We start from the raw sequence: 23,135 nt of genomic DNA on the forward strand, positions 1-23,135 counted from the left end.
GTCTCTGAGTCTTTTTTGCGCTTGCGCAGGAGCCGCTGGGAGCGGCGGCTGTCGCGCGCGAGAAGCGGCTGCGCGTGCGCGGGCCCCGGGGCGCTCTGTGGCGCGGCCCCGGAGGCTCAGTTCCCGTCCGTCCTGGCGAGGAGCGGCGGTGCAGGTGTCCCGGCGGGTAGGCAGGGGCATGCAGGGATTTGCAGCCGGAGTGGCGGGAGGTGCGCCCGAGCGCGGCGGCAGTGCCCTCGGACCGTGGGCTGCCTCGGGTCTCGGCAATGGGGAGGCCTCGAAAAGGAGGCGGGTGGTGCCAGGCGCCTCAGGTGTGCTGCAGAGACCTCACCGGTATGGCGACGTGATGCATACGGTTGATGGCTGTGTAGTGGGAGCTTTGGGAGCCCAGCAGATCCACCTGCTGCTGCACTTAAGGGTTCTAGCGTTGCTTTTTATTTCTTGCGATTTGAAAGAACTTATTTCCTATAAATAATCTTGAAAGGGGTGATGCAGTTAGGTCTTTGTTGAAATGTGCTTCAGGATGGTGTCATACAGGACGAGATGATAGCGTTTGAAGAGATGGGGTTGTTATTCCAGTGTTGTGATGGAATCCAATTCTGTGTAGAATCTGCACTCGAATCAAGAGCCATGTGGTCAGCTGATGAAATCGCTGGGCTATGTTACCTGCATTACAGGACCAGACTTCCTAAGCAGGGGAAGCCAGATCCAAACAGGGAATGGACTTCCCTGGCAGCTGTTGTCAAAGTGGAATCTGCAGCCCAAAGAGAGGATCTTGATGGTCCAGGAAACTTGCAGGGTAAGAATAAGTTTTGGGGATAGTGGTGGGAGAGAAGGGGGAGCAGAGAAGGTTCTTGATGCTTTCTTTTTATTTCCTTTTTTTAAAATGCCTTTAAAAAAGCATACATCCCTTCCTATTCCATCAGTCTCTACCCAAGTTCTTTACTCTTTGTGATTGTAAACTTTACAGTTGTTGTGATTCACTTCTCTCTGGAAAGAGTTGGTTTTACTGAAATGCTATTCTTCCCAGACTGTAAACAAGACAATGAAAGCCTTCATTTGGCTGTTGAATATGTGGTGAAAGTCTAGGCAGGACCTGAATTCCTAATACAAACTCTTGGAAAAACGTGTTTAATTTGATAGAATCCAAGAAAGGTTTTCTCTCCTATAACAGGTTTCTACCTTTTGTATTTGTGTTAGTCATCATCTGTTTTTCCCTTAGTGGCACTTCAGTGTTCTTAGGCAGATTGTATCCCGTATTTATTATTTTTTGTGTGCCTGAGGAATGCTATGGCAGTGTCTGCTGTGTGCTGTCTAGCATACCAAGCGCATATTCGCATTCCTCCTATGTGGTCTATGACTTTTCCTAGCACTAGTGCTTCTGCCTGCTGTATTCAGTTCTTGATCTGTTTCCTTTCTATAAGGTTGCATGATCTGCCTCTCTGTACATTCCCTTCTACTCAGTGTTCTGTGTGTTGTCTTACCAGAATAACTGTATGAGGGCAATGCTTCTGGCAATAGTTAAGAGGTGATAGTTTATTCAGTTAATGTTGTTTCTTTTTCAGTAACTAAGGAAGTTGTTGCTATGGGAACTGGAACAAAATGTATTGGCCAAAACAAAATGCGAAAAACTGGTAAGTGTGGTATAAAATTCAAGTACGGGCTACCTGTACTACCTTCTTTCTTGCTCGTATCATAGAATCAATGAAAATGTCTAAGGCATGATGTTGGGGAGGATGAATAAATATGATTGCCTGGCAAAAGATTTACAATAGTACAGCCAGGATGAAAACAATCCCCCCTACTGGTTGGACAATGCCCTTACCTACAGATAGGTCCAAAAGTCAAATGGACTGTTCCATCTCAACCCCCAAAATGTATGGTTCATCCCACACCTGTAACCCTCCCCTGAAACATCAGGTATCTGTGACCCCATTGGCCTCAGTCTTGTTCCAGCCCACCTTGAAGCCCCTTGACAAGGAATCCCTGAGGAGCCAGACGCTCTCTTGGAACTTCCCCTCTTTTGGAACTCCCCAACAGCATACTGCTCAGACTTATTCTGGATTGAACCCCGAAGTGTAAGGCAGACCTTCCTTCATCAACGAGAGGGAAGCTTAGGCAGCCATAATGGCTGCCACGAAGCAATGCTGTACTTGCTGCCTCAAAGGTGAATGAACTTTTAATATTTGGAAATGTGTAGTTTAGGCCCCGAGTCTGCATACCCAAAGACTTCATAACAAAAAGCAAAGCAAAACAAAACATAAACAAAATAATTGTGCAGCCTAGTTTTGCTGGGGTCTGATGCAAGAGGTTACCACTGATGGTACTAACCAGCAGGAGGGTACTAGTAGGGTTTTTCTTTCTTACTCCATATTACTGCTAGATAGTTTAAGTGTTGTACAGTAAATGTATGGGAGAGATACAGGGCTTCTCACAACTACCATTTCTTACTATGTGTTGTAGGAGACTTTCCTTGCTCTCTATGTCCATTTTTTAATTTATGATGTATCTGTCTCCTCCGCTAGGACAGGGAAGAAGCTGTAGTAATGATGAATGCTGAAAAGTGGCTGAGGGGGAAAAGTGTTAATGCATATGTAGGTACAGGGCTTTCTACCCTCCTTAGACTTCAGAGGAGGACTAGACTGAGATATCAGAAAGGGTTTTGCCTGTATCTAGTTTAGGCTCCTTTACGTTCTCTGTAGTGTCCTTCATGTTGAAATTAATCAGTGGAGTAAAAGAGAAGAAACTAGATTCTGAATCGTAGATTTTTTTGATTCTTGTGATTTTGCCATCTCAGAAGAGTTTTGATGCAGACATTTTTCTGAATGATTTAGGAAAATGATGATCATTTATAATCTAGATAATAAGGGTCTAAGTAGAAAATGGTCTAGGAAAAAGTAACACTAGTTAGTTAGTTTTGCCCTTGTTTGTCTTCAGTGATCTCAAATTTAGAAAATATTCTCCTCTTATGATAAGGTTTTTAACTTGGTTGTAGGTCATGCTAATTGTTATCTGTTAGATCACTTATAAACTTTTAAAACTGTTAAGGAGGATTTCTGTCACGTGGCCTTTTACCCCTGAAATAAAAGATGATCTACAGCTCCTGTTCCTTTACATACCATAACAGGCAGATACTGTTCAGGAAAGCTGAAAATTAGATGTGCATACTTAGTAAGTATCAGTATTATTTACGGGAAAAATAGTTTAAATTGAAGGACATAGTTCAAAAAGAATCTTCAACCAAAAGCTTAACAAACACTTGAAATTTTCTGGTGGAATGTGTTTTGAGAATACCAAGATTTACCCTTGAAACAAAAGTTAGGAAGATTTTGAAGGATGGTCATGTTAATTCAACTCAAAGGGTTTCCAGTATCAGAAGAATTAAAATTTGGTATTCAAAGAAACTTCTGACTTGCTGCAGACTGAGTACTTTTATCCTTCATTTGTGTAGGCTACTGACCTCCTTTTGTTGAGATTGGAAGTTTACATATATTGCAGTACTTTAAAACCAATGGGAAGCCTTCAGATACTAATAAATGTGGAGAACTGACCTATGTCGAATTCAATTTGCTTTGTCTTTTTTTTAGTAATGATTTAGTATCTGCATTTGTGTTTTGGTTTAGGAGACATTCTGAATGACAGCCATGCTGAAATTGTGGCCAAGAGAAGCTTCCAGAGGTGAGGCATGAATGAAGTTTTACTCAATACTGTAACAGTGCTGTTAGTCAGTGCCACCTGAGGTTGTCGTGATAGAAATAATTTTGACCTATTTCTGAAATAGCCAAATTTTGTAGCTTCACATATGAGAATGTAGTGAAAGACTGCATTACTTCTGTGTGGACAACACACTTTTTCCCGTTGTCTGCAGGATTTTAGCCTAATTTTTATACTTCTAGGTAGGCCTTTTCACAAAAGCTTGCTTCTTGCTTGTTCTTCTGGAGCCTCCGTATGAAGAATTAGGATCTGATTTCATGTGGTATCAGTGCAGATCTGATGACTGTTAGTCAAGGATAGAATTTTTGCTCTTTCCCACATGCCAGTCCTCTTGTTTATGTGCATTAGCTGGTTAAGGGTATTGAGCCAGGAGAACAGTAATTCTGCAGAAATGAATATGTTTTTTGCAATTCAATGCCACTAAACTGAGTCTCGTAGAATAAGATGAATTGCAGAGTTGATAAAAACACACACAGTGGGAGGAGAGGACCTTTATGTGGTTCAAGATGGTTAACGTTAACTTCACTGAACCCAACTCTTTGAGGTCTGTTATTAAAGTTCCAGTGATGTGTCTACATTTATTATATTGGATGCTGTCTCTCTGTAAAAGCATAACTGATTGGCTCCTGATAGACTCCCATCAGGAAAGAGCAAGCACTAGTTGGTATTTAAGTTTTGTTGTTTTCTCATGCATCTAAAAGGAAGTCAGTGTTTCATGAAAACTTTCTGCCTAACAGGTATCTTCTCCATCAATTGTGGCTTGCCACTTCCCATCAGCAATGTATCTTTAGTCCGGGAACTGAAACTGGGAAATGGAAACTCAAACCAAATATCATATTTATTTTCTTCTCCAGTCATACCCCATGTGAGTATGCTGGAGTGAACCAAATACTTTGCTCCCACTTACAGAGTCTTTTCTGCCGCATGTCTTTCTTTTGTCTCTCTTTGGTGTGGGTTGAGAGTGAGGCAGTAATTCATGTTATGGATATGTGCCCAAAGATGTATTTGACTCCACAGATATATCCGGCATTTTATTTCACTGGATGTGATTCAGGAGAACTCAGGAAGTCTGATGTACTGTTCATTATATACTGGAATGTTTCACTTTAAACAGTAGCTATTATTTTTCTTACCAGAAAATAACATACTTGTCAGAGGTCCTGCCATATTGCCTAGTTGCTTTGCTTCAAACATTATCTCCTTGGATTAAAATTTTACTAAGAAATACTGACATTTACCACCATTTCTAAAAACAAATAAAAGATACCCCACACCCAGCCAACAACCACCCCCAACCCCGTGAAGCAAACAAAGGGGAAAAAAAAAACCCAAATGAGCACCAAAAACCCCCCAAACCAAAAAGCAAGCAAAAAATCCAAACCCAAGGAAAAAGAAAAATGAGGGGGGAGAGCCAAAACTGACTCATACAAAACTGCCCAACAAACTATAACCACACTCCTGAAAAACAGGAAAAACAGCCCCATTCATGAAATATCACTAGCTCCCCAACACAAAACTTTGAGAATGTAATAAACTTCTGTCATGGAAAACATTTGTGTGTTTAAAAAAAACATCACCGCAAAGATAAAGATCTGTTGACAGAATGAAGGAATGCAGCCTTTTGGTCTACCAACATATCAGGCATCTTTGATGTTACTATGCTCTCACTGGTGTGTTCTTCAAGAGCTAGTCTGTTACGAAGCAAAGGAGTTTTAAGAACTCTCAAAGTATGCTTCATCAGTACTTCAGAGTGAGTTAATTGCTCATATATTTTCATGATTTTGAGTGCATTGCTGGAATATGCAATATTATTTTTCTTCATTAGTGCACTTGAGGATAGAAATTACGTCTCCAAATTTATTAGTGAGAATAATTTCATTGCCTTCTTTTTCACATATTGTGAGAAATTTCTCACATAAATCAGCAGACCTGTCAGAATTGCTTTGCTTTGAACTGAGCTTCAAAATTTTGGTTGTGATCTTGTTTCAGTGATACAGATTAAAGTTTTCACCCTTACTTGACAGATTATTCTTTCATTAATCTTTTGAGGCTCCTATTGTTTGGTTAGATCAGGCTGGTTTTCCTGTGAGTCTTCAGCACTTCTTGGAGTCTGTCAAATGCCTTTGTTACCTTTTACTTTATAGGTTGTAAATTTTGCTGTCTTGATTATCTGTTAAATAGAATGCAGAACTTGAATTGAAGCTTATATTGTCTTGAAGTTCAGTGAAATTTAATACAGCATGGCACAGGACAATGCTGTTTCAAAAATATGTTCTCATAGTTAAGTTTTCCTGAGTGTAGATCGGTGAAAGCTATTAGTAGTTGTAATATTACTGGTATGATGTGTTCCATTCCCAAGATGGGTTTTTGGCCAGTTTTATGTTACTTATTTTGTTCCAGGTGGAGATGCTTCTATTTTTCCAATCAGTGAACCAGAGAACCAGCTTTCTAAGCCAGTGACTGAAGGTTATACAGCTAGACAAGCAGCAGAATGTAGAAGTAACCATAATCATTTATGTCCAGAAGATAAAAGAAAATCGGAGAAGATGGCAAGGAATTATATAATCAAGAGGATGAAAACTGATGATGGTGGTTATTCTTCTGTAATCACCGAAGACCTGGCTGTTCAGCATGAATCTGTGAAACGAGAAGACAGCACAAATCAAAAAAGCTGTGAATGTTCTGCAGAGATGCAAACAGCTAATAAGGAGACTGGCTTAGTGAGACCAATGCTAGCAGATATTCACAGAACTGGAGCAAAATGTGTACCTGGAGAGCTGGATGATTCCCGAATGCCTGGGCTGGGGTACCACTGCGTGGGATTATTACGCGTGAAGCCAGGTCGAGGAGACAGAACATGCTCTATGTCCTGCAGTGATAAACTGGCTCGCTGGAATGTGTTAGGATGTCAAGGAGCTCTTCTGATGCATTTTCTGCAGTATCCAGTGTATCTCTCAGCAGTTATAGTGGGGAGGTGTCCATATAGCCAAGAAGCTATGCAGCGAGCAGTTATTGGAAGGTAAGTGCTCTCTTCAGATGGTGTGTATGGAGACAAGGGAGCTTAGGAAGACAACATGTGTCCTACAAATATTAGAACTGCTTTTGATAATGTGTCATGTAAGATCCTGATAGAGGATCTGTTAATGTGTGAGCTGGATGAGCAGACATATGGATTGAAAACTCTGAATGACTGGGCCCAGAAGGTAGTAATCACTGGGCTAAGTGTAGTTAAAGGTGTAAGGAGCCATATATCCCAGGGATCAATACTAGGTGCAAACTTACTTAATATCTTCATTAATCAGTCATCTGGATGATGGTGCAGACTGTATGCCCAGATAGTTTGCTGAAGACTCAAGATTGAGAGTGGCTGATTGGCTAGGGCATTTTGCTGCCATCCACAGTGACCTCAGCAGGCTGGAGAAAAGTGAGAACTTCATGGAGTTCAGCAAGGGGAAGTAAAAACCTGCACCCTGGAAAGAAACTGTCCTGTGCACCAATACATGCTGGGGGCTGCCTGGTTGGAAAGCAGCTTCACAGAAAAGGACTAGGGGGTCCTGCTAGACATGAAGTTGAAAATGAGCAAGTAGTGTGCTCTAGCAACAAAGAAGGCTAATGATGTCCTGGGCCACTTTAGGCCAAGTACCACAGTGGGTCCAGGGACATGATCATTCCCCTTGACTGACACTGGTGAGGCCACATTTGAAGGGCTGTCTCTAGTTCTGGGCCTCTCAGTACAACAGTGATGTGGACATACTGAAGAGAGGCCAACAAAGGGCCTTGAAGATGCATAATGGATTTTTAGCATCTCTCATGTGAGGAAAGCTGGGACTACTCAGCCTGGAGAAGAGAAGCCTTGTGGGCATCCTATCAATTTGTATACATACATGAAGGGAGGTGGCAGAGAAAAGGAGGTGCTAGGCTGTTTGCAGTGGTGTTGGTGATAGGACAAGAGGCCATGGGCACAAACTGAAGCATGTGAGGTTCCCTTGGAACATCAGGAAATACTTGTTTACTGTGAGGGTGATGGAGCACTGGCAAAGGTTGCCCTGAGAGGTTGTGGAGTCTCCCATCTTTTAGTTACTCAAAAACCATCTGGACACTGTCCTGAGCAGCTGGCTGTAGGTTGCCCATCTGGAGGAGGGGTGGTTGGACTAGATGACCTACAAGCAGTCCCCTCACACCTCAGCTGTTCTCTGATTTACTACAGTGGTTCAGGACACATAGTATGTGACAGATCGCACTGGTCAGCTGGCAGTGGACAGTTGTGTTACACTGGAGAGGCAAAGCTTATATGCATTTTCATGGTGGTACAAATTTGTCTGCTTCTTTAATCTCAGTTAACATCCAAGAGCTGATCTTTTTCCTTGCTGTGACTAGTGGAGCTCTCATAACATAACCTGTCACCTCAGGGAGACCTGTGTGAGAGATGAACTGCACTGCTGCAAAATGAGGAAGGTTATCTGTTGTGCACTGCCCCTCTTTCTACTCAGATTCTTTAGTTGATGAAAACCATCCCAGCAACAAGGATAGGAAGTGAATATTTTTCTTACTTGGGAGGCTAAATCAGTAGAGTTGAGCACTAGAGAAGGGTAAGTGGATTTGGGCAGAGTGAAGGGAAAGGAGAACAAGGGAAAAAACAGGGAGCTGAACCATTCTTTTTTAAGCGGTAGTTACTAGACCAGTTCATATGAAAAGTTTGACTTTGTTTAGTAACTCCTTTTCTCTATACCCCTTCATCCTTCTAGAATGATTATAAAAGTCGTCGTAAGTCTGTTAATGGAGAAACTCTAGTGACGTACCTGATGGAGCTTTCGGGATAATCATTTTCTCATTCTGTGATATGTACAAGAATTTGCCTAGCCTTGTTAATCCTAGTGCAGTCAGACACTTTTTCAGACTATTGTATCTGACAGTATACATCTCAGTCTCAATTCCTGCTCTGTAAATATTGTAGTGATTAAACACATGTTGTTTTTCCCTTATATGAGCTTAATGTCATTCAGTATGCAATCATAATTTAAGGTAACAAAGATAAGAGTACACATGGAACTGTAGGTATACTTTGTATGTTTCTAGGCTTTGGTTATAAACCTCTAGACTCATAAAACAGTTCCCGATGTAATGCAGTTGATTATATATACCTTATGATTTTTATTTTTCTTTGTGATTGCAGAAGTATATTGCAGTTTTTGTTCTGCATACTTAATTGATTATCATAATAGATTTTAACTAGACCTTTTTAAAAGCCAGTGCATCATATTTGGGTTTTTTTTTTAGGATGGACAAGGTCCTAATAAACTAATGCGGCTTTGGGGTTTTATTTAATAAATATTTTTCTGAAGGGAAAAATGCCTCCAAACCTCCTTGTCTCGCTATATTACTCATGTTCAGTTTTAATGTAAAAGAAATGTATTTTAGATAATGAAGGTAAATCGTCCAAAATGGTCTTATTTGGGAAGAGCATATTGAAAATCACTTGCATTTTTCTGTGTTTACTGTAGGTGTCAGCACATCTCATCTTTACCAGATGGTTTTCTCACTCAGGAGGTTAAGCTGCTGCAATCAGATCTTCAGTTTGAACATAGCCGTCAGGCAATTCTGGAAGTTCAAACTAACAGCAAAACAAAACTTGTTCCCTGTAGTGCAGGTGAGTTACTTTGGGCTAGTTGCATAACTGCGTGCAAAAGCCCAAATAGAAATGAGGTGTGTTTGGTTGTTTGGAATGGAACATAATTCCTTACCAGTACACTAGCAGCAAAGTATGAAAAGCAAGAAATTATTTTCAGGTCATGAGTTAATTGTTAGTGATATTTGTCTCAGCCTCTAGTTTCCAGTAGGCAGTTTTCAGGCTAAATAAACACTTGATTGATGTGATTAAGAATTTATAATTAAACACAGACAGAAAATAACCAGGGGAAAAAAAAGTTGAGTACAAGAAGAAAACAAAAGACTTCTTGTTTCAGTTAGTTTTGCATTCTCCTTGGTAATGAACGAAAGACTTGCCATGCTGAGTTATGTTTGTAATTGCTCCAAAAATCTGTGAATGAAGAAAGAATACAGAGTAGTGTGGTGTAAAAGTTGTATCAATAGATATTTTAGGCATGGCATGTTTGCCATGGTGATGAATGAATGCCTAAATCTCAATGTGATTTTGCAACACGGTCTCATTCGGGAAAAATAAAAAGTAACTGCCACTTTTTGTGCATGGCTAAGTAGTTTCTTTAACTTGGACATGCCTGCTTCTGCTCAGACTTTTCTGTTTAAATGAGAATTGAACTTTTTTTTATTACAATAGAGCTAATGATAAAATAGAATGGTGACAAAGGGTTCCTTAATGGAATTCACATTCATTAAATTGGAGGTATTTACAAGTGCCAGGAAGGAAAATACTTTAATTTTGTGAGATAGGAAACAAATTTTGTAATTGAAAAATAGTGCCAGTTGAGTTGCCAAAAAGGGCCTGAAAGTAGCTGTAACTAAATTCAGTGTATGTCTTTCTTGCTGTACACTTCTCAGGTCATTCTGTTAAATAAAGATGAATGATGCCTTAGCACCGTTTATTTATGCCAGGTGGTTTCTTTCCTTAAAGGTGTAAAAATCAGAATAAACTCTAAATTTAGGGCTGTTACACAGAGTATTGAAAGATGCTTGATAGGAACATGTCAGCTGTCATTTTAAGAAAATAGCTTTTCTGTTTAATGCTTTGAAGTTTGAGATAATGATGAAGCAGTGAAAGAATGGGAAATGTTTTAATTTTTAAGTAACTTTGTATCTGTTTGTCAGAAACGGATACCCTCTAACCAGATGATTTTTAGATATTTCACATGTGGAGGATTTGACACCAGTCATATGTATTGAATGTTATTTCATGTTGCACAGGACTGTCGTTTAGTAGAATGATACAGCATTGTACTTGAATCACTGTGTAAGAACAATTGGCAGCATACAGCTGAATTGTAATCCAAGGGAGAGTAACATAAGCAGTCTTTGAGCATCGAGTAACAAGATGGTCTTGGGAGTTAATGTGTGTGCAACTATTTTGCCTATTGCGAACAAAGAGAAGAGGGAGAATTTAGGAAATGGAAGCTGTCTCATGGTAGTAGAAGTTGAAGAATCTGCTCTTACGCTATGGAGGGACAGATTGCACATGTCAGTTTCTGTTGACATTCTGCTGATGCTTTGCTCACTACTTAGAAATTTTAAGGTATTGTACGCAGAGTTTCAGCATTGAGAAGTTTACAGCCTGAGATGATTACAAAGTTCTCAGACTTGAGGTAGAGTTTAAGGCTGTTGACACTGGCTATCTCTTTCAACAAATTATTTTTATTTGGGTACTACCTAACAATGTTTTTCAAGTAAAGTGTACAAATATTTGGTGTATGTCAGTTATCATGAAACTCCTTAGAGCACACAATAAAATAATAGTGGTCAACAAATTAAGAAGGAAAATGTAGAATGACTGGTACAAGTAGTTTAGGCCAGTATTTCACAGCCGGATGTGAAAATAAGCCATCTAACTTGGAAATTTCTTCATGGGTTGTCTGGACAGGATGCACAAAAGAAGGTAGAACTCCCCTAAGATACTTAGAGGCATGGATTGTTAAATGACCGAATTAAGATGAAAATTCTCTGTGTGTTTTCATTTTTTAATAGTAAACATTCTTTTACATACTGGAATTCTGGCCCTAGAAAACCATGGTCCTCTTTCTAGTTTGAATTATTTTGGGAAGCAACACATGAACAAATAGAATGAAAGGAACTGTTAGGTTCTGCTTTTGTGACAAGAGCATCTCCCTTGTTCATAACAATGTCTTCTGCAGCTATCAGTTGGAGTGCAGTCCCTGAACAACCTCTGGATGTTACCTCAGATGGTTTCCGCCAGGGAACAACGAAGAAGGGGATTGGGAGCCATCAGAGCAGGTGTGAGAGTGTTGTAATATCTAAACATGTTTTATTTGTTAGCTTACATGCCTTTGTCAGCTCACGTGATGTTGTCGGAGCAGGAGGAAATCTAGGGAGTGGTGAAGAAGGGGGAAGGTAGCAGGGCAAAAGGAAGAGTCACTGTGTAAGGGAGAGAGGGCAGTTGGAATTATGAAAGTTACACAAGAACTAACAAGTTTATCCTGTTTCTTTATCCCTCTTGAGAACATTGTAGATAATGGTGGTGAGGAACTGTGATCAGTTTTTATTATAAGGATGTTTACTGTTGAAGGAAACAGAACTTTTGCTTTCTGGTTTTGACTGTGAAGGAAATGTGTGCATTGCATGTTCTCTTTCTAGAGATTTCTTTTTCTTGAATAGTCAAGCCAGCTGTCCTGGATGTATGCTGATTAAAAATGTAGCTTTGAAACATGACTTTCTGCCTTAAAGTTTGAAAATGTGTTAAAATGATGGTAGCACATTCCTAACATGAACATGTCACCTTTCCAACTCATCTTGGCACTTGGTTCAGCCAACTTGTCACTTGGCGCTTTAAGAAATCCTATATCAACAATCATAGTTTTAATAAATAGTTACTTATTTTTCTTGAGGTTGAGAGGAATTACTCATAAGCAACTGCAGACAAATTTCCATGTTATCCTCATTTTAGGTGAGGTGGCCAAAATTATCATTGTTCTGTGGAAATTCAGCTTGAGGATTGGTGTTCATGTTTTAGCTGTTGGCTGATTATACTATCAAATTATCAGTGGTCATATTGTTCATGTTTCCCAGACTTTCTGGAAAGATGATGACAATCCTGACAAGTGGTGAATAGCACAGTAAATACAGCTTAGACAATTCTTGTGGAGAATTTAATAATTTGCCTGCAAGTTGCACATTCTGAGCTTCTTGAAGATAGGCCTGATTTGACTGAAGTTTATCCTGGTATATCCTAGTATTTCCAACTTTTCAGTGGAAAGAAGAGGATCAGAAACTTTATGGTTTGTGACCAGTATTGGTGTCTGGGGTATTGCTAGCAAGGTGACCTAGGTGACTTAGTGCATCTTTTAAGACAGGCTCCATGTGCACTGTAAAATATTTATTTTCAATATGTGATATGTAAGTATTCCAGAAGATGTGTGAAAGATCAAACAAACCAGCTAAGCCCTTTTTCTCAGTAGGATTAAATTTGTAACATAGCATTTATGCATCAGCTCTAAAACTTGAGAGCCATCTCCTAGCTGACAATTAGCACAAAAGTGTAAGAACTCTATTATTGCTGAAAGATCCTCTTCTCAACATGTCCTTGAAGTTCACTAAAACTTTCCAAAGTTGTTAGAGCCTGCAAGACTGTGTGATAACAAATGACTTCTTTTCTTAGGAAATCAGAATTAAAAACAGTGTCAGTGAGTAAGTAAACTATTTGTGCTTTTGAGGTAAACAGTCACAAAAGGAACTTTTATAATGAAAATAAGGAACTTACAGCCTTATTGGGACTGGTGGTGCTTAATAATAAGCAAGACTTGTATTTCAACATTCTTTTTCCTCTCAAGGAATCTCAGGGTGATTGCTAGGAAGTGTTGTTTGAGGTTTCCCCCCACCCTTTCTGTATGCTAGGTAACATTAAATACAAAGGACAGTAAGGCTGACTGACTAAAAGGAATTTGTAGGTAAATGTCTGGTGTGTCCTTGTGTGCTTTTGTTAATGCTTAATTAACTAAACCACCAAAAACTACAAGATGAAATTTTGACAAATTAAATTGAATATTAAATTTTAGAGCGTCTTTGCATGCCATCATCACCAGTGGGGTTCAGCAGACTGTTTTAGGGCCAGTGCTTTTCAGCATCCTAATAAATGACTTGGATGCAAGACTCAAAGGTACACTACATTTGCCAGTGCCACTAAATGGTCAGAAGCTGTTGACTCCCTTGAAAGAAGACAGGCCCTGCAGAAAGGCCTTGACAAATAACAGGGTTGGGCAGTCACCAACCATATCAAGTTTTACAAAGACAAATGCCAGTTTCTGGACATGGCAAAGGGTGACATGCGTGTATGGACAGACTGGGCAATGAGAGGCTGGAAAGCAAGGCCATGGAAAGGGACCTAGGGGTCCTGGTTAATGGCAAGTTGGATGAGAGTCAGCAGTGCCCTGGCAACCAGGAGGCCACTCTCATCCCGGGGGGCATCAGGCCCAGCGCTGGTGGCTAGGTGAAGGAGGGAACTGTTCCGCTCTGCGCTGCTCTGGTGTGGCCTCACCTTCTGGGGGCAGTTTTGGGCACTGGAATATAAGAAGATAAAGCTCTAAACGTCCAGAGGGGAGGCCATCAGGATGATGAAGGGTCTGGAGGGGAAGCCCTACAAGGAGCAGCTGAGGTCACTTGGTTTGTTCAGCCTGGAGAAGGGCAAACTGAGGGGAGGCCTCACAGCAGGCTACAACTTCCTTGTGGGGTGACACAGAGGTGCAGGCACTGTTCTCTGCTCTCTCATGACCAGTGACAGGGCCTGAGGAACAGCTGGAGCTCTGTCAGGGGAGGCTTAGGCTGAATAGTAGGAAAAGGTTCTTCACCCAGAGGGTGGTCGGGTGCTGGAACAGGCTCCCCAGGGCAGTGGTCACAGTGGCACAAGTTCAAAGAGCACTTGGACAATGTTCTCAGGTACATGCTGGGATTATTGGAGTTTTTCTGAGCCAGGGGTTGGACTCGATCCTTGTGGAGATTCTATGATACTATGCCATTTTTGATGTTCTTAAAATACATGCTAGCAACATAGGAAGACTTTTTTAAATTGATTTTGTTTTCAGTGAGAATCAGCTTGCATTTGTTGGAGAACTGAATCTGTCATTGTTAAGACAAGTATGCAAAGATAATTAAATAGAGGAAACAGCTGGGCCATTAAAAAAAAACCTACGCTTTATAAACAGTGATTCTGGTTGCCATCTCTCTGGGGAAGTAGAGGGGCTCAAAGCTAACAAATGCATATAGTATGTTCTAAAGATCTTTAAAACTTTGGCTCACTTTATTTTTTGATGAGCCTCTTTGTATTTAACTGCCCTGCAGCTGTTGCTGAATGAGTCCTTGTCACCGCTGTGAAGACATCAGCATTGTTCCAGATGTTTCTGCTCCTTCTTTTATTTGTTTTGAATAGTACAAAATTTAACAGTTTGAAAGAGACTTTGGAGTCCTGTGCTTGTTTGATCTGTTCTGGGACTAGTCCTTCTGGCTAAACCTTACTGCAGCTGTGAACTGATGACAAGGCAGTTTCATGCAGATAACAGTGTGATATTAAAATGTTCATTCTGCAAACCGGTGAGTGCTGGCTGGGAGAATGGGGCAATGGAGCTTTTTGTCAATATAGCATTTAAAACTAAGGAAAAAGGCATGAGGGTGGCTTAGTGGGGTAGATAAAGTTAAACGATAGAGAAGTTTTTACATTCTTTGAGACGTGAACATAATGCTTTCTATCAAAAATGTTTAGCTGGGATGTGCTGCTGTAAGGTGGAGTGAATTTATGATTTTTTTTTTCATCAGAATTTCTAATTTTGATTTTTTTTTAATATCAGATCCAAAATCTGTAAAGTGGAATTCTTCCATAAATTCCAAAAGCTGGTGACAAGTATTTCACAAGAGGATCTACCAGACACTCTACGGTAAAGACATTATCATTGCCTTTAGAAGAGTGAATTTATTTTAATGCAACTGAAGAATACAGTAATGATACGGTATCTGCTCATGAATCTCATTTTAGATAAGTCCATTGTTGAAGTTTGATACTTGAAAAATGTGGAAAGAGACACAAGATGAGGAAGTGGTATCTTTTTTGAAAACATGATCTATTAGATCAACTGTCTGCAGCTCTCTACACTTGGTGGTATTCAAACCCTGCATCCCAAAACGGCCATGGAGTTACTGCTATCTAGTTTGTGTTCAGTAATTCTATCAAATTCCCCTTCTTTGATTCACCAGAAGGAAGAGTTTGAGTAAAAAAACCCTTTTTTTCCTTTTATTTTTTTTTTAAATTTAGGTTAAAATCAGTTGAAATCTTAGTGTATGGTGGAGTAAGAGCTAGTAAAGTGAGATAGTGCTCTTTCTGCATTTTCTCTCATATGGTTGGTAAGGATAGATAGGGCTCTTTCTGCAGTGCATATGTTGTATTAAACAGAGACCTTCTGGAAAGAAAATAAAGCAGCTTTTGTCTGAGGAAGCCATAATTGGAATTTTCCTTTATGTTATTAAAAAAAGATTTGGTTTATCAGACTGGAGTTAATTACTTCCAGTAATCATCCGGTATGGCATAGCATTAGGTGCATTATGTATTTAGTGGTATACTATAAAGTAAAGCATAGTTTCACATGTACAGAAACTTGGTTCTCTTTGTTTTAGAGACTCTAGGAGATGTAGAGAGTTCCAAATTCATTGCCATAGAAGGTTTATTTTATTTTAAACTTACTTCCAGATATAATTTCACCAGCTTTAGGATGCAGTTATCCCAACTCTTGAGCCAATTTAACTGCTTGTAGCTGCTGATGAGGTGGTCCCACAGCAGTTCACTGCTGCTACTGGCTGTTGATTCCTGTTTCCTCCCTTGTATCAGCAACACCTCTCCGATCTCATGATGAGCCAGTTCAAGTAGATAATGTGGCTGAAAACAATTTCCTTGTCATCTTTGTTTTTTCTTGGACTAATGAATTTAATGGAAATCTGAAACCGATAACTTATGCCAAGGAAGTAGGAGGCATATGTGACTGAAAGTAGGGGAGATAGGCCATTTCAGCATTTCATAGTACTAAGACAGTAGATGCAACAAACTTAGACAAAGTGCACCCTGGATCTTTAATTAATGGGTCTTGCTTGCTTTTGAGTTTTGTTAAATTAAAGACTGGAGTTACCTTCTGTGTCTATGGAAGAGTCTCAAAACTGTTTCAAAGTTCCGATGTCAATATGGACCATGCTATTTCTGAGATGCTTTCAACTGATTCTATAAAGAGATACTTTGTCCTTAAATCAGTTTGAAATATAAAATTGTTAGCCTCTTTTGGGTGGGAGTTTGTCCTCACTTGTTTCGCTATGATAATTTCCTCAAAACTTACTGTGAACTTCTGCAGTTTGGTATGTGACTCATTATGCTGATCACATGCTGCTTACATAAAGTCACTTCACCTCAGGGCTTTTCTAGACCATTTGCCTTGTTGTTTCCTTTGACATTTTGTCCTCTGCTGTTCGCCTGTCTGGGCTTCTCCTGACAAAGTCCAGCTGAATCACAGATGTGATGTTGTTTTTACACTGCACCAACTTTTATTTATACAGAGGAGGTGCTAGTTCACCAGTCAGCTTGTGCAGCTGATTGCCTTTGAAGTCTTTAGTTTTTACTCCTCTTCACTTAAAAAGCAAAATTAGAACGTGTCTTCGTGATTCTGTTTCCTTAATCTTCCCTTTTTTTTCCCTACGTGGTATTCTGATGTTTTGATTTTTTTTTCCCCTCAGAGTCTGAGTTTGAGTGAAATTTAGATAAGAAACCCTATGCTCTCAAATTGTTTCTTTAAACTTCAGTGTATTTAACTGTTACTAGTTCTGTATTTTCTTCACATTCAGATGTATCTTGTTCTCTCTTGCCACAAATGGTTAGCTCTAAAGCTGTGCTATCATGCAGTTTCCTTTTTCCACTTTGACCCTAAGTTCCTTCCCTGACTATTCTAGTCCAGTTCTCTTGCCTCTCATCTTTTCTGATCCATCAAGGAAAGCTCATTCCATAGTACTTTCAAATCTGCTGAACAGCTTGTTTTGTAGTTGTAGGGTATATTAGGACAAGGGTTATGCTTCATGTAATGCTACCTTTACTGTTGTCCATTGTCAGACTTAGGAGCCAGGAATTTAAAGCTTTACATGGAACTGATTCTATTCTGATGTTCTTTTGGTTTTGTTTTTTTTGTGTTTGGTTTTGGTTTTTTGTTTGGGGTTGTTTTTTTTTTTTTGTGTGTGTGTATTTGTGTGTCTAAAGTTGCTTCTCCTGCTTTTTGTGACTTACTCATTCTTCACACAGAGAATCTGTGTGGGTGCTGTTAAATTGGAACAGGTAGACAGCCTACTGAGGCCAGAACTTTGCTGGTTCTTCTAAACAGCAAATTTAGAAATTTATAGTAGTATCTAAGGTGTTAAGCATGACATTAATTTATTTGGGTTTTTTAAGGATTTAGTTTATTTGCTTTCAGATGACACTGAGAAGGAGGTGGTGTTTGGCTGGTATGAGCTACTTCACCAAGAACCAGATAGTACTCTATAATGCTGTCCCACGTTCTTTCTTCCTTTGCAATAATTCTTATGATCTGTCTTCTGTGCCTTACTTAAATTCTCACTCCTCTCTCTAGGTAGACTAATGTTGTTTATTTATTACCTGTTACCGCCACCTGTCATACCTAATGTTATTCTGTCAATTCCCTCTCACATGTTACCATTTGGAAATTACTGGTGCATAAATCCATCTTTTTTTTCCTTTTCATGTTTTCCATGCTCATTGCCAAGGGAATGGTGACACACCATTGGACAGTGTTGTGCTATTGCTAATCTGAATTGTTACATAAAATCCTCTGCAGTATTGTTTGCAGATCACTTGATGGTAATGTGACAAAGGAGATTTTTTAGCATCACTGGGGTTTTTTCCCTTGTTGTTTAGAAAAAAACATGCCTTAGTCACCACCTGGGGAAGTGAAAACCTTCTCTTGTCATGCAGTGGCATCCACCGTAAAGAATCTCCAGACATTGCTGTTTTTACAAGGTGTGGCTGGCTATATGGCCCTTTTTTTGAATCTAAGGAAGACGTTCTAAAATAAACCTGCCCTGACTTTCTTGCTGGGCTTATTAAATGAATGACTAATCCTCATTTCTCTTAAATTGTAATCAGGAGCCATCACAATTAAGATTGTACTATTTTTCTTCCTTCCTGCTCAGTTCACGGTATGGAGGATTCCAGATCCAGTACAGATAATGGGGTTCCGTGACCATTTCACTGGCCAGGTGGGGAAGAGTTCTAGCGGGGCCCTTATGTGGGACTTTTGAGAGCAGCTCACAGGTTAGTTTCACTGAGTATGATTAATGTGAAAGAGGTGAAGAAAGCAACATGGATTGACTGTGATAAGAGTGCAGGACGGGTTTTTTAAGAGAGAATATATCTCCCATATTCAGCAATGACATAGACAGGTGCTCCACTCTTGCACCTTTCTGAATGAAAGGTTTGAAGGATAGGTAATATGGCTTGCAATAAATTCATGGCAGAATGCTGAATGCCTCCAACACAGCTTCTGGTGGTAAGCTGTTGTGGTAGAACTGTGGGGTTTTTTGGGGGTGATCATAATTGCCTTTGAGCCTGAAAGACTGTTCTAGAAGTTAGTGCAGTAGTTCTCAGACCTCACAGATTAGGGTTCCTGTAGTAGTTTGGCTCTTTCTTTCTTGGTGAAGGTCATGTTGCCTACGATCTTCCCTTCACATTGGGTTTAATGTATAAACATTGCCTATCACATGTGGCGGACAGATGTTTTGGCAAAGGAAGGTGAAAGAGGTTGGGGATGGAATGCAAAGAAAGGAAAAAGATCTTGATGAAGTTGTCTTACAGGCACTTGTGTTCAGATACTCTAGACCTGAATTTTCCTGTTTCGAAAATCATTGGTATAATGTACTCAGCGGAGTGACCAATTGTTCTGCTGAGGTCGTGGAGCATAGTTGCTACTTGAGGAAGGAGAATAACACCAAAACTGACGTGTCTCTTTTGCTTTAAGGAAAGAAAAGAGAGTATTTTCTCCTTTGTCTCATTCTTCTCTGTTAGTTTTTTTGTTGAAAAACTGTCCAGTTCATTCTGTCCTTTCCCCTTCCAGCCAGTTTTCTAGTATGCTAAAGCTACTTCTACCCAATTCAAAGCACCCTAGCTACCTTTTCAGCTTTACTTCAGTGGTTTTTGCTGTCATGGAAGTTTTCTGTAACCTGTCGTCATACAGTCAGACACAGACATTTCTAGTGCTAGAACAGTTGTTTTGCTTCCTTTTTTAAGATTGATGACAATGTCCCTCTTTAAAGCCTGGGCGTCTCCAAGTCTCCCTACAAGAGAATTTCAGTAAGTAGCATGGAAGAGTTCATAGGAGATTGTCAGATCCTTAGATGTTTGATTTCTCTTTTCATTTTGTGACCTCATATTCAATAGGATCATAGAATTGTTTTCATTTTTGTGCATTTTCTGTCAGGATGAAGACGCTAAAAACCTACTGGGACTACAAGGAAGCTGCATTAAATTATCAAGAAGCCTGGAGAGTGCTGCGTAGCCAAGCTCTGCTGGGTTGGGTCAAAAATGCCAAGGAATACCTGCACTTCACATGAGAATCCATGAGACTATGTGAATCCAGGAATAAGCTGTGGTCCACAATAGATACCTCTGCAGTTCAAAGGCCAGAAAAAGACACCCTCTAGTTCATGTGCTATAAAGAGGCAGGTGTGAAAAGGAAAGCAATTTAGATTTAGAGAATACTTTTATTTTTACTGAGTTTAAGCCTCTTTTTATTGAAATATAGAAAAGGATCATTGCTGACTTAAAATTCTGAGCTGTATGAAACAATATGCCTCCAAAAGAAAGGAAGCAGTGATGTGCTATCCTAGTATCTGAGTCATAGTCATTGCAGTGAAAGTAATGTCAACTGAAATTCATGCAGTACTATGGAAAAATTTAGTGCCACTTTTTTTCTTCCACTTCTCGTACTGTTGTGGTTGTTTTTCTGGGTCAACCCTCATGTATAATAAGTAATACATTCATAACTCTGAACTCTTGTTGTCTGGTGCCTAGAAGAATTTTCTATGTCCCCCAGCTCCATTGCTTCTAACTGGAAAAACTAGTTCTGTTAAAGTGTCTCTTTTTTTTTTTTGGGAATCCTTAATATATGCTGCTGTTTACTAAACATAGCCACAGATACTGCCACAGGGGAGGAGTCTATATCAAATAATACTACTTATGATATCCTGTGCCTCTCAATTTCAGGAGTTTGCCAGATAATGTTTCAACTGCTTTGCTTCTGTAGGCAGGAAAGAAAACTCCTGAATTACTTGGTTCAAATTGGCCAATCCTGTCTAATTATAGGCAAACATTTACCTACTTTTCAGTGTTTCAAGCACGGTCCATCTCCGTGCCTCTCTGTGGGAAATGGTGAATTAAAAGCAAAAATGCCTCAGCCATTTGTCACTGTTCCTTGTGTTCACTAATAGCCTGGCAAAAGTGGAGAGGCTTTGGGAAGTATTGAAAGTAGTCTCTGGCATGTACCTTCTATTCTCTTGTCATTATGCTTTATTACCAACTAACATCTGTGTGACAAGACAGTCAGCACTGTGAGCAGTTGTGGGGGAAGCAGTGTGTAATCATCCTTAAAACTTCTGTCCCAGTTACTGCCTTTTGTGAGCAATTTCAGGACTGTGTAACTGCTACTGAGCGCATTCCCCTTTTGTATTTTTCTCTTGTAAACCACAATTCATAAAATATTTGGACAAGGCAATGTCAAGATGAAAGAAGTAGATAATTTAGAACTTAAGAACTCCTTAGTGATTTGAATTTTTTTTGTTCTTTGGTGTCATATAGTTTTGGATTTGAAAAATGAGCACAGCAGTTCTCCAAACAGCCTTTGTTGTCAACCTACTGAGCTACATATGGGACCAAACAGTACACATAACATTACAGTATGAGCAGTGATAGCAGCAAATCCTTTTTAGTTTACACTTAGGTTGACTTGTCAAGTAAGAATAGTTCTCTTGGTGAAGAAGTAACAACTTGAATTCTGTGCGTATATGCCCATTCTTTCAAATCCAGCACTAACACGCAGAAATACCAGTTGTACTGGTGAGGGGGAAGTAGTTTTATGTGTTTGCAGAGGGCAACGGATTATGGAGATTAGGGACTTGCAGTAGTCATCAGAGGATAACAAATGTTCAGATGCCATTGCACATGGGCTACAGGGTGAACTGCTGAAGATAAATGGTAGCTGTTCCTGTAATCAAGCAAGTAGCATTCCAAGGATGGTCAGAGTTCTATAGTGAACCTGAAGAGCTATCAGTAGATTTCCAGGATCCTGAAGTTTACCATTGCTGAAATCTTGCAGAAATTATTAACTTACCATCCCTAGTTTCCCATAGTTAATCAACCATGTCTGCAGTGAACCTGCTGACCAGACTGGAATGTTCCCATTTCCTATCCAGTTGCAATATTAAAATTGGGTTGTGTAAGACTAATTCTGTAGTCATGCATCAGTTTTCAGATAAGCAGTTATATGGTTTAAATTCTTTTAACTATTTTCTAAAATTTGAGCCTGGCTGTTAGGATTGTTCCTGGTAAGACTTTTTTGTGCATTTCTAAAATACTTGTGAAATGTAGACTGATGCTTTTCTGTTACCTGTAAGGTTTAAAAGTAGTTTTTGAGGTGCTGAACACTGATGCTAACCTCACTTCTTGCATGGACTTGAGGGCATACTTAAGCCTAGAGCAAGTCAGTGAATATGTGAAGAGAGGGAAGGAGCTAAAACCGAACAGAATTTAAAAGGCTGAGGGGCTAAGCCTGTGGGATTTCATCCTCAACTGGATGGCATTTCTGTGACAGAAAATTAGTATTTAAATGCTGCATTAGTTTCATTTGAAAATGTCAGGAAATGCTGTTGGCAGTACCATGAAACTGCTCTGAAAATCAGAAGGGGAAAAATTGAGAGATAAGAAATAAAAGTTCCTGCTTTTGTAATTGGTAGCAAACTACACTTGGATCATTGTCAGCAGGTCTTTGGAAGAATTGCTCCTGGAAAGTAATAGTTGATATGTTCCAAGCCTGTATCACTCCTTTGCGCTGGAATAGCTGACACCCCAAAACAAAGATAGGCAAGGCACAGGGAGGACAGCAGAATGCAGAGACTGCCACAGGAGAGCAGAGTTAGCAGGGAGGGAAGCAGCAGGAATGAAGTGCCCACACTGCATGGTTAATGAGAACAAGCAAACAATTGGTAGCGGGAGTGGCAGAGCACAGGAGGGGGCACCAAGATTCTCATTGTATGTGTAAAATGAGAACATCTGTATTACCCAGATAGATCCTTGCCTGTCCCAAACTTGTTTGGGGACCAATGGCTCCTAATTGCCAGGACAAAGAAACTGTATTTGAGTGGGATGTCTTTAACAGCATCACTGTTAGAGGTGTCGTTCTGTTTTCAATCATATTAAGAAGGCAGGACAGACTGCTTATCTTTAAGAAAGTCAAAACCAGAGCATAGAAACAAGTGGTTTTGTGCAAGGGTAGAAGTAATCATGTTTGACCTTGAGGCTGCAGTTCTATAAGATCAGATGCTAACATCCCATTGTCTTTGGAAAAGCGAGGTTTTGGTCTTGAGAGTGTGCTTCCACTGCTCACCTTAACACAGGCTGGAAGGCTTACTGATCTCAGTACATTGCAAGTAAACTGAAGACTATTTAGATTACTGTACTTGCAGAAAAACAAACCATGAGC

General features: G+C 39.9%; 1 protein-coding gene across 4 annotated transcripts; it reads left to right on the forward strand.

Annotated features, from left to right (window-relative positions):
• Window positions 1-64: 64 nt before the first annotated feature.
• ADAT1 (adenosine deaminase tRNA specific 1) lies at window positions 65-20,036 on the forward strand. Of its 4 annotated transcripts, XR_013340770.1 has the most exons (11): window positions 65-166; window positions 608-799; window positions 1,566-1,634; window positions 3,624-3,678; window positions 4,452-4,579; window positions 6,115-6,733; window positions 9,216-9,361; window positions 11,535-11,634; window positions 15,195-15,281; window positions 18,577-18,697; window positions 19,860-19,887. XR_013340770.1 is itself a non-coding variant. In XM_077786414.1 (10 exons), the coding sequence occupies exons 2-10, from the start codon at window positions 631-633 to the stop codon at window positions 19,990-19,992; spliced, it is 1,506 nt and encodes a 501-aa protein (XP_077642540.1). In that variant the 5' UTR covers window positions 65-166; window positions 608-630; the 3' UTR covers window positions 19,993-20,036. The 4 variants fall into 4 exon arrangements, 1 of the variants encoding a protein (XP_077642540.1); XR_013340771.1 differs by lacking the exon at window positions 18,577-18,697 and having other exon boundaries at window positions 14,692-15,281; window positions 19,860-19,894; XR_013340772.1 differs by lacking the exons at window positions 18,577-18,697; window positions 19,860-19,887 and adding an exon at window positions 14,692-14,940 and having other exon boundaries at window positions 15,195-15,282.
• The last annotated feature ends 3,099 nt before the right edge of the window (window positions 20,037-23,135 follow it).

Source organism: Lonchura striata, chromosome 13 (assembly GCF_046129695.1).
Source record: "Lonchura striata isolate bLonStr1 chromosome 13, bLonStr1.mat, whole genome shotgun sequence".
NCBI classification, from domain to species: Eukaryota; Metazoa; Chordata; class Aves; order Passeriformes; family Estrildidae; genus Lonchura; species Lonchura striata.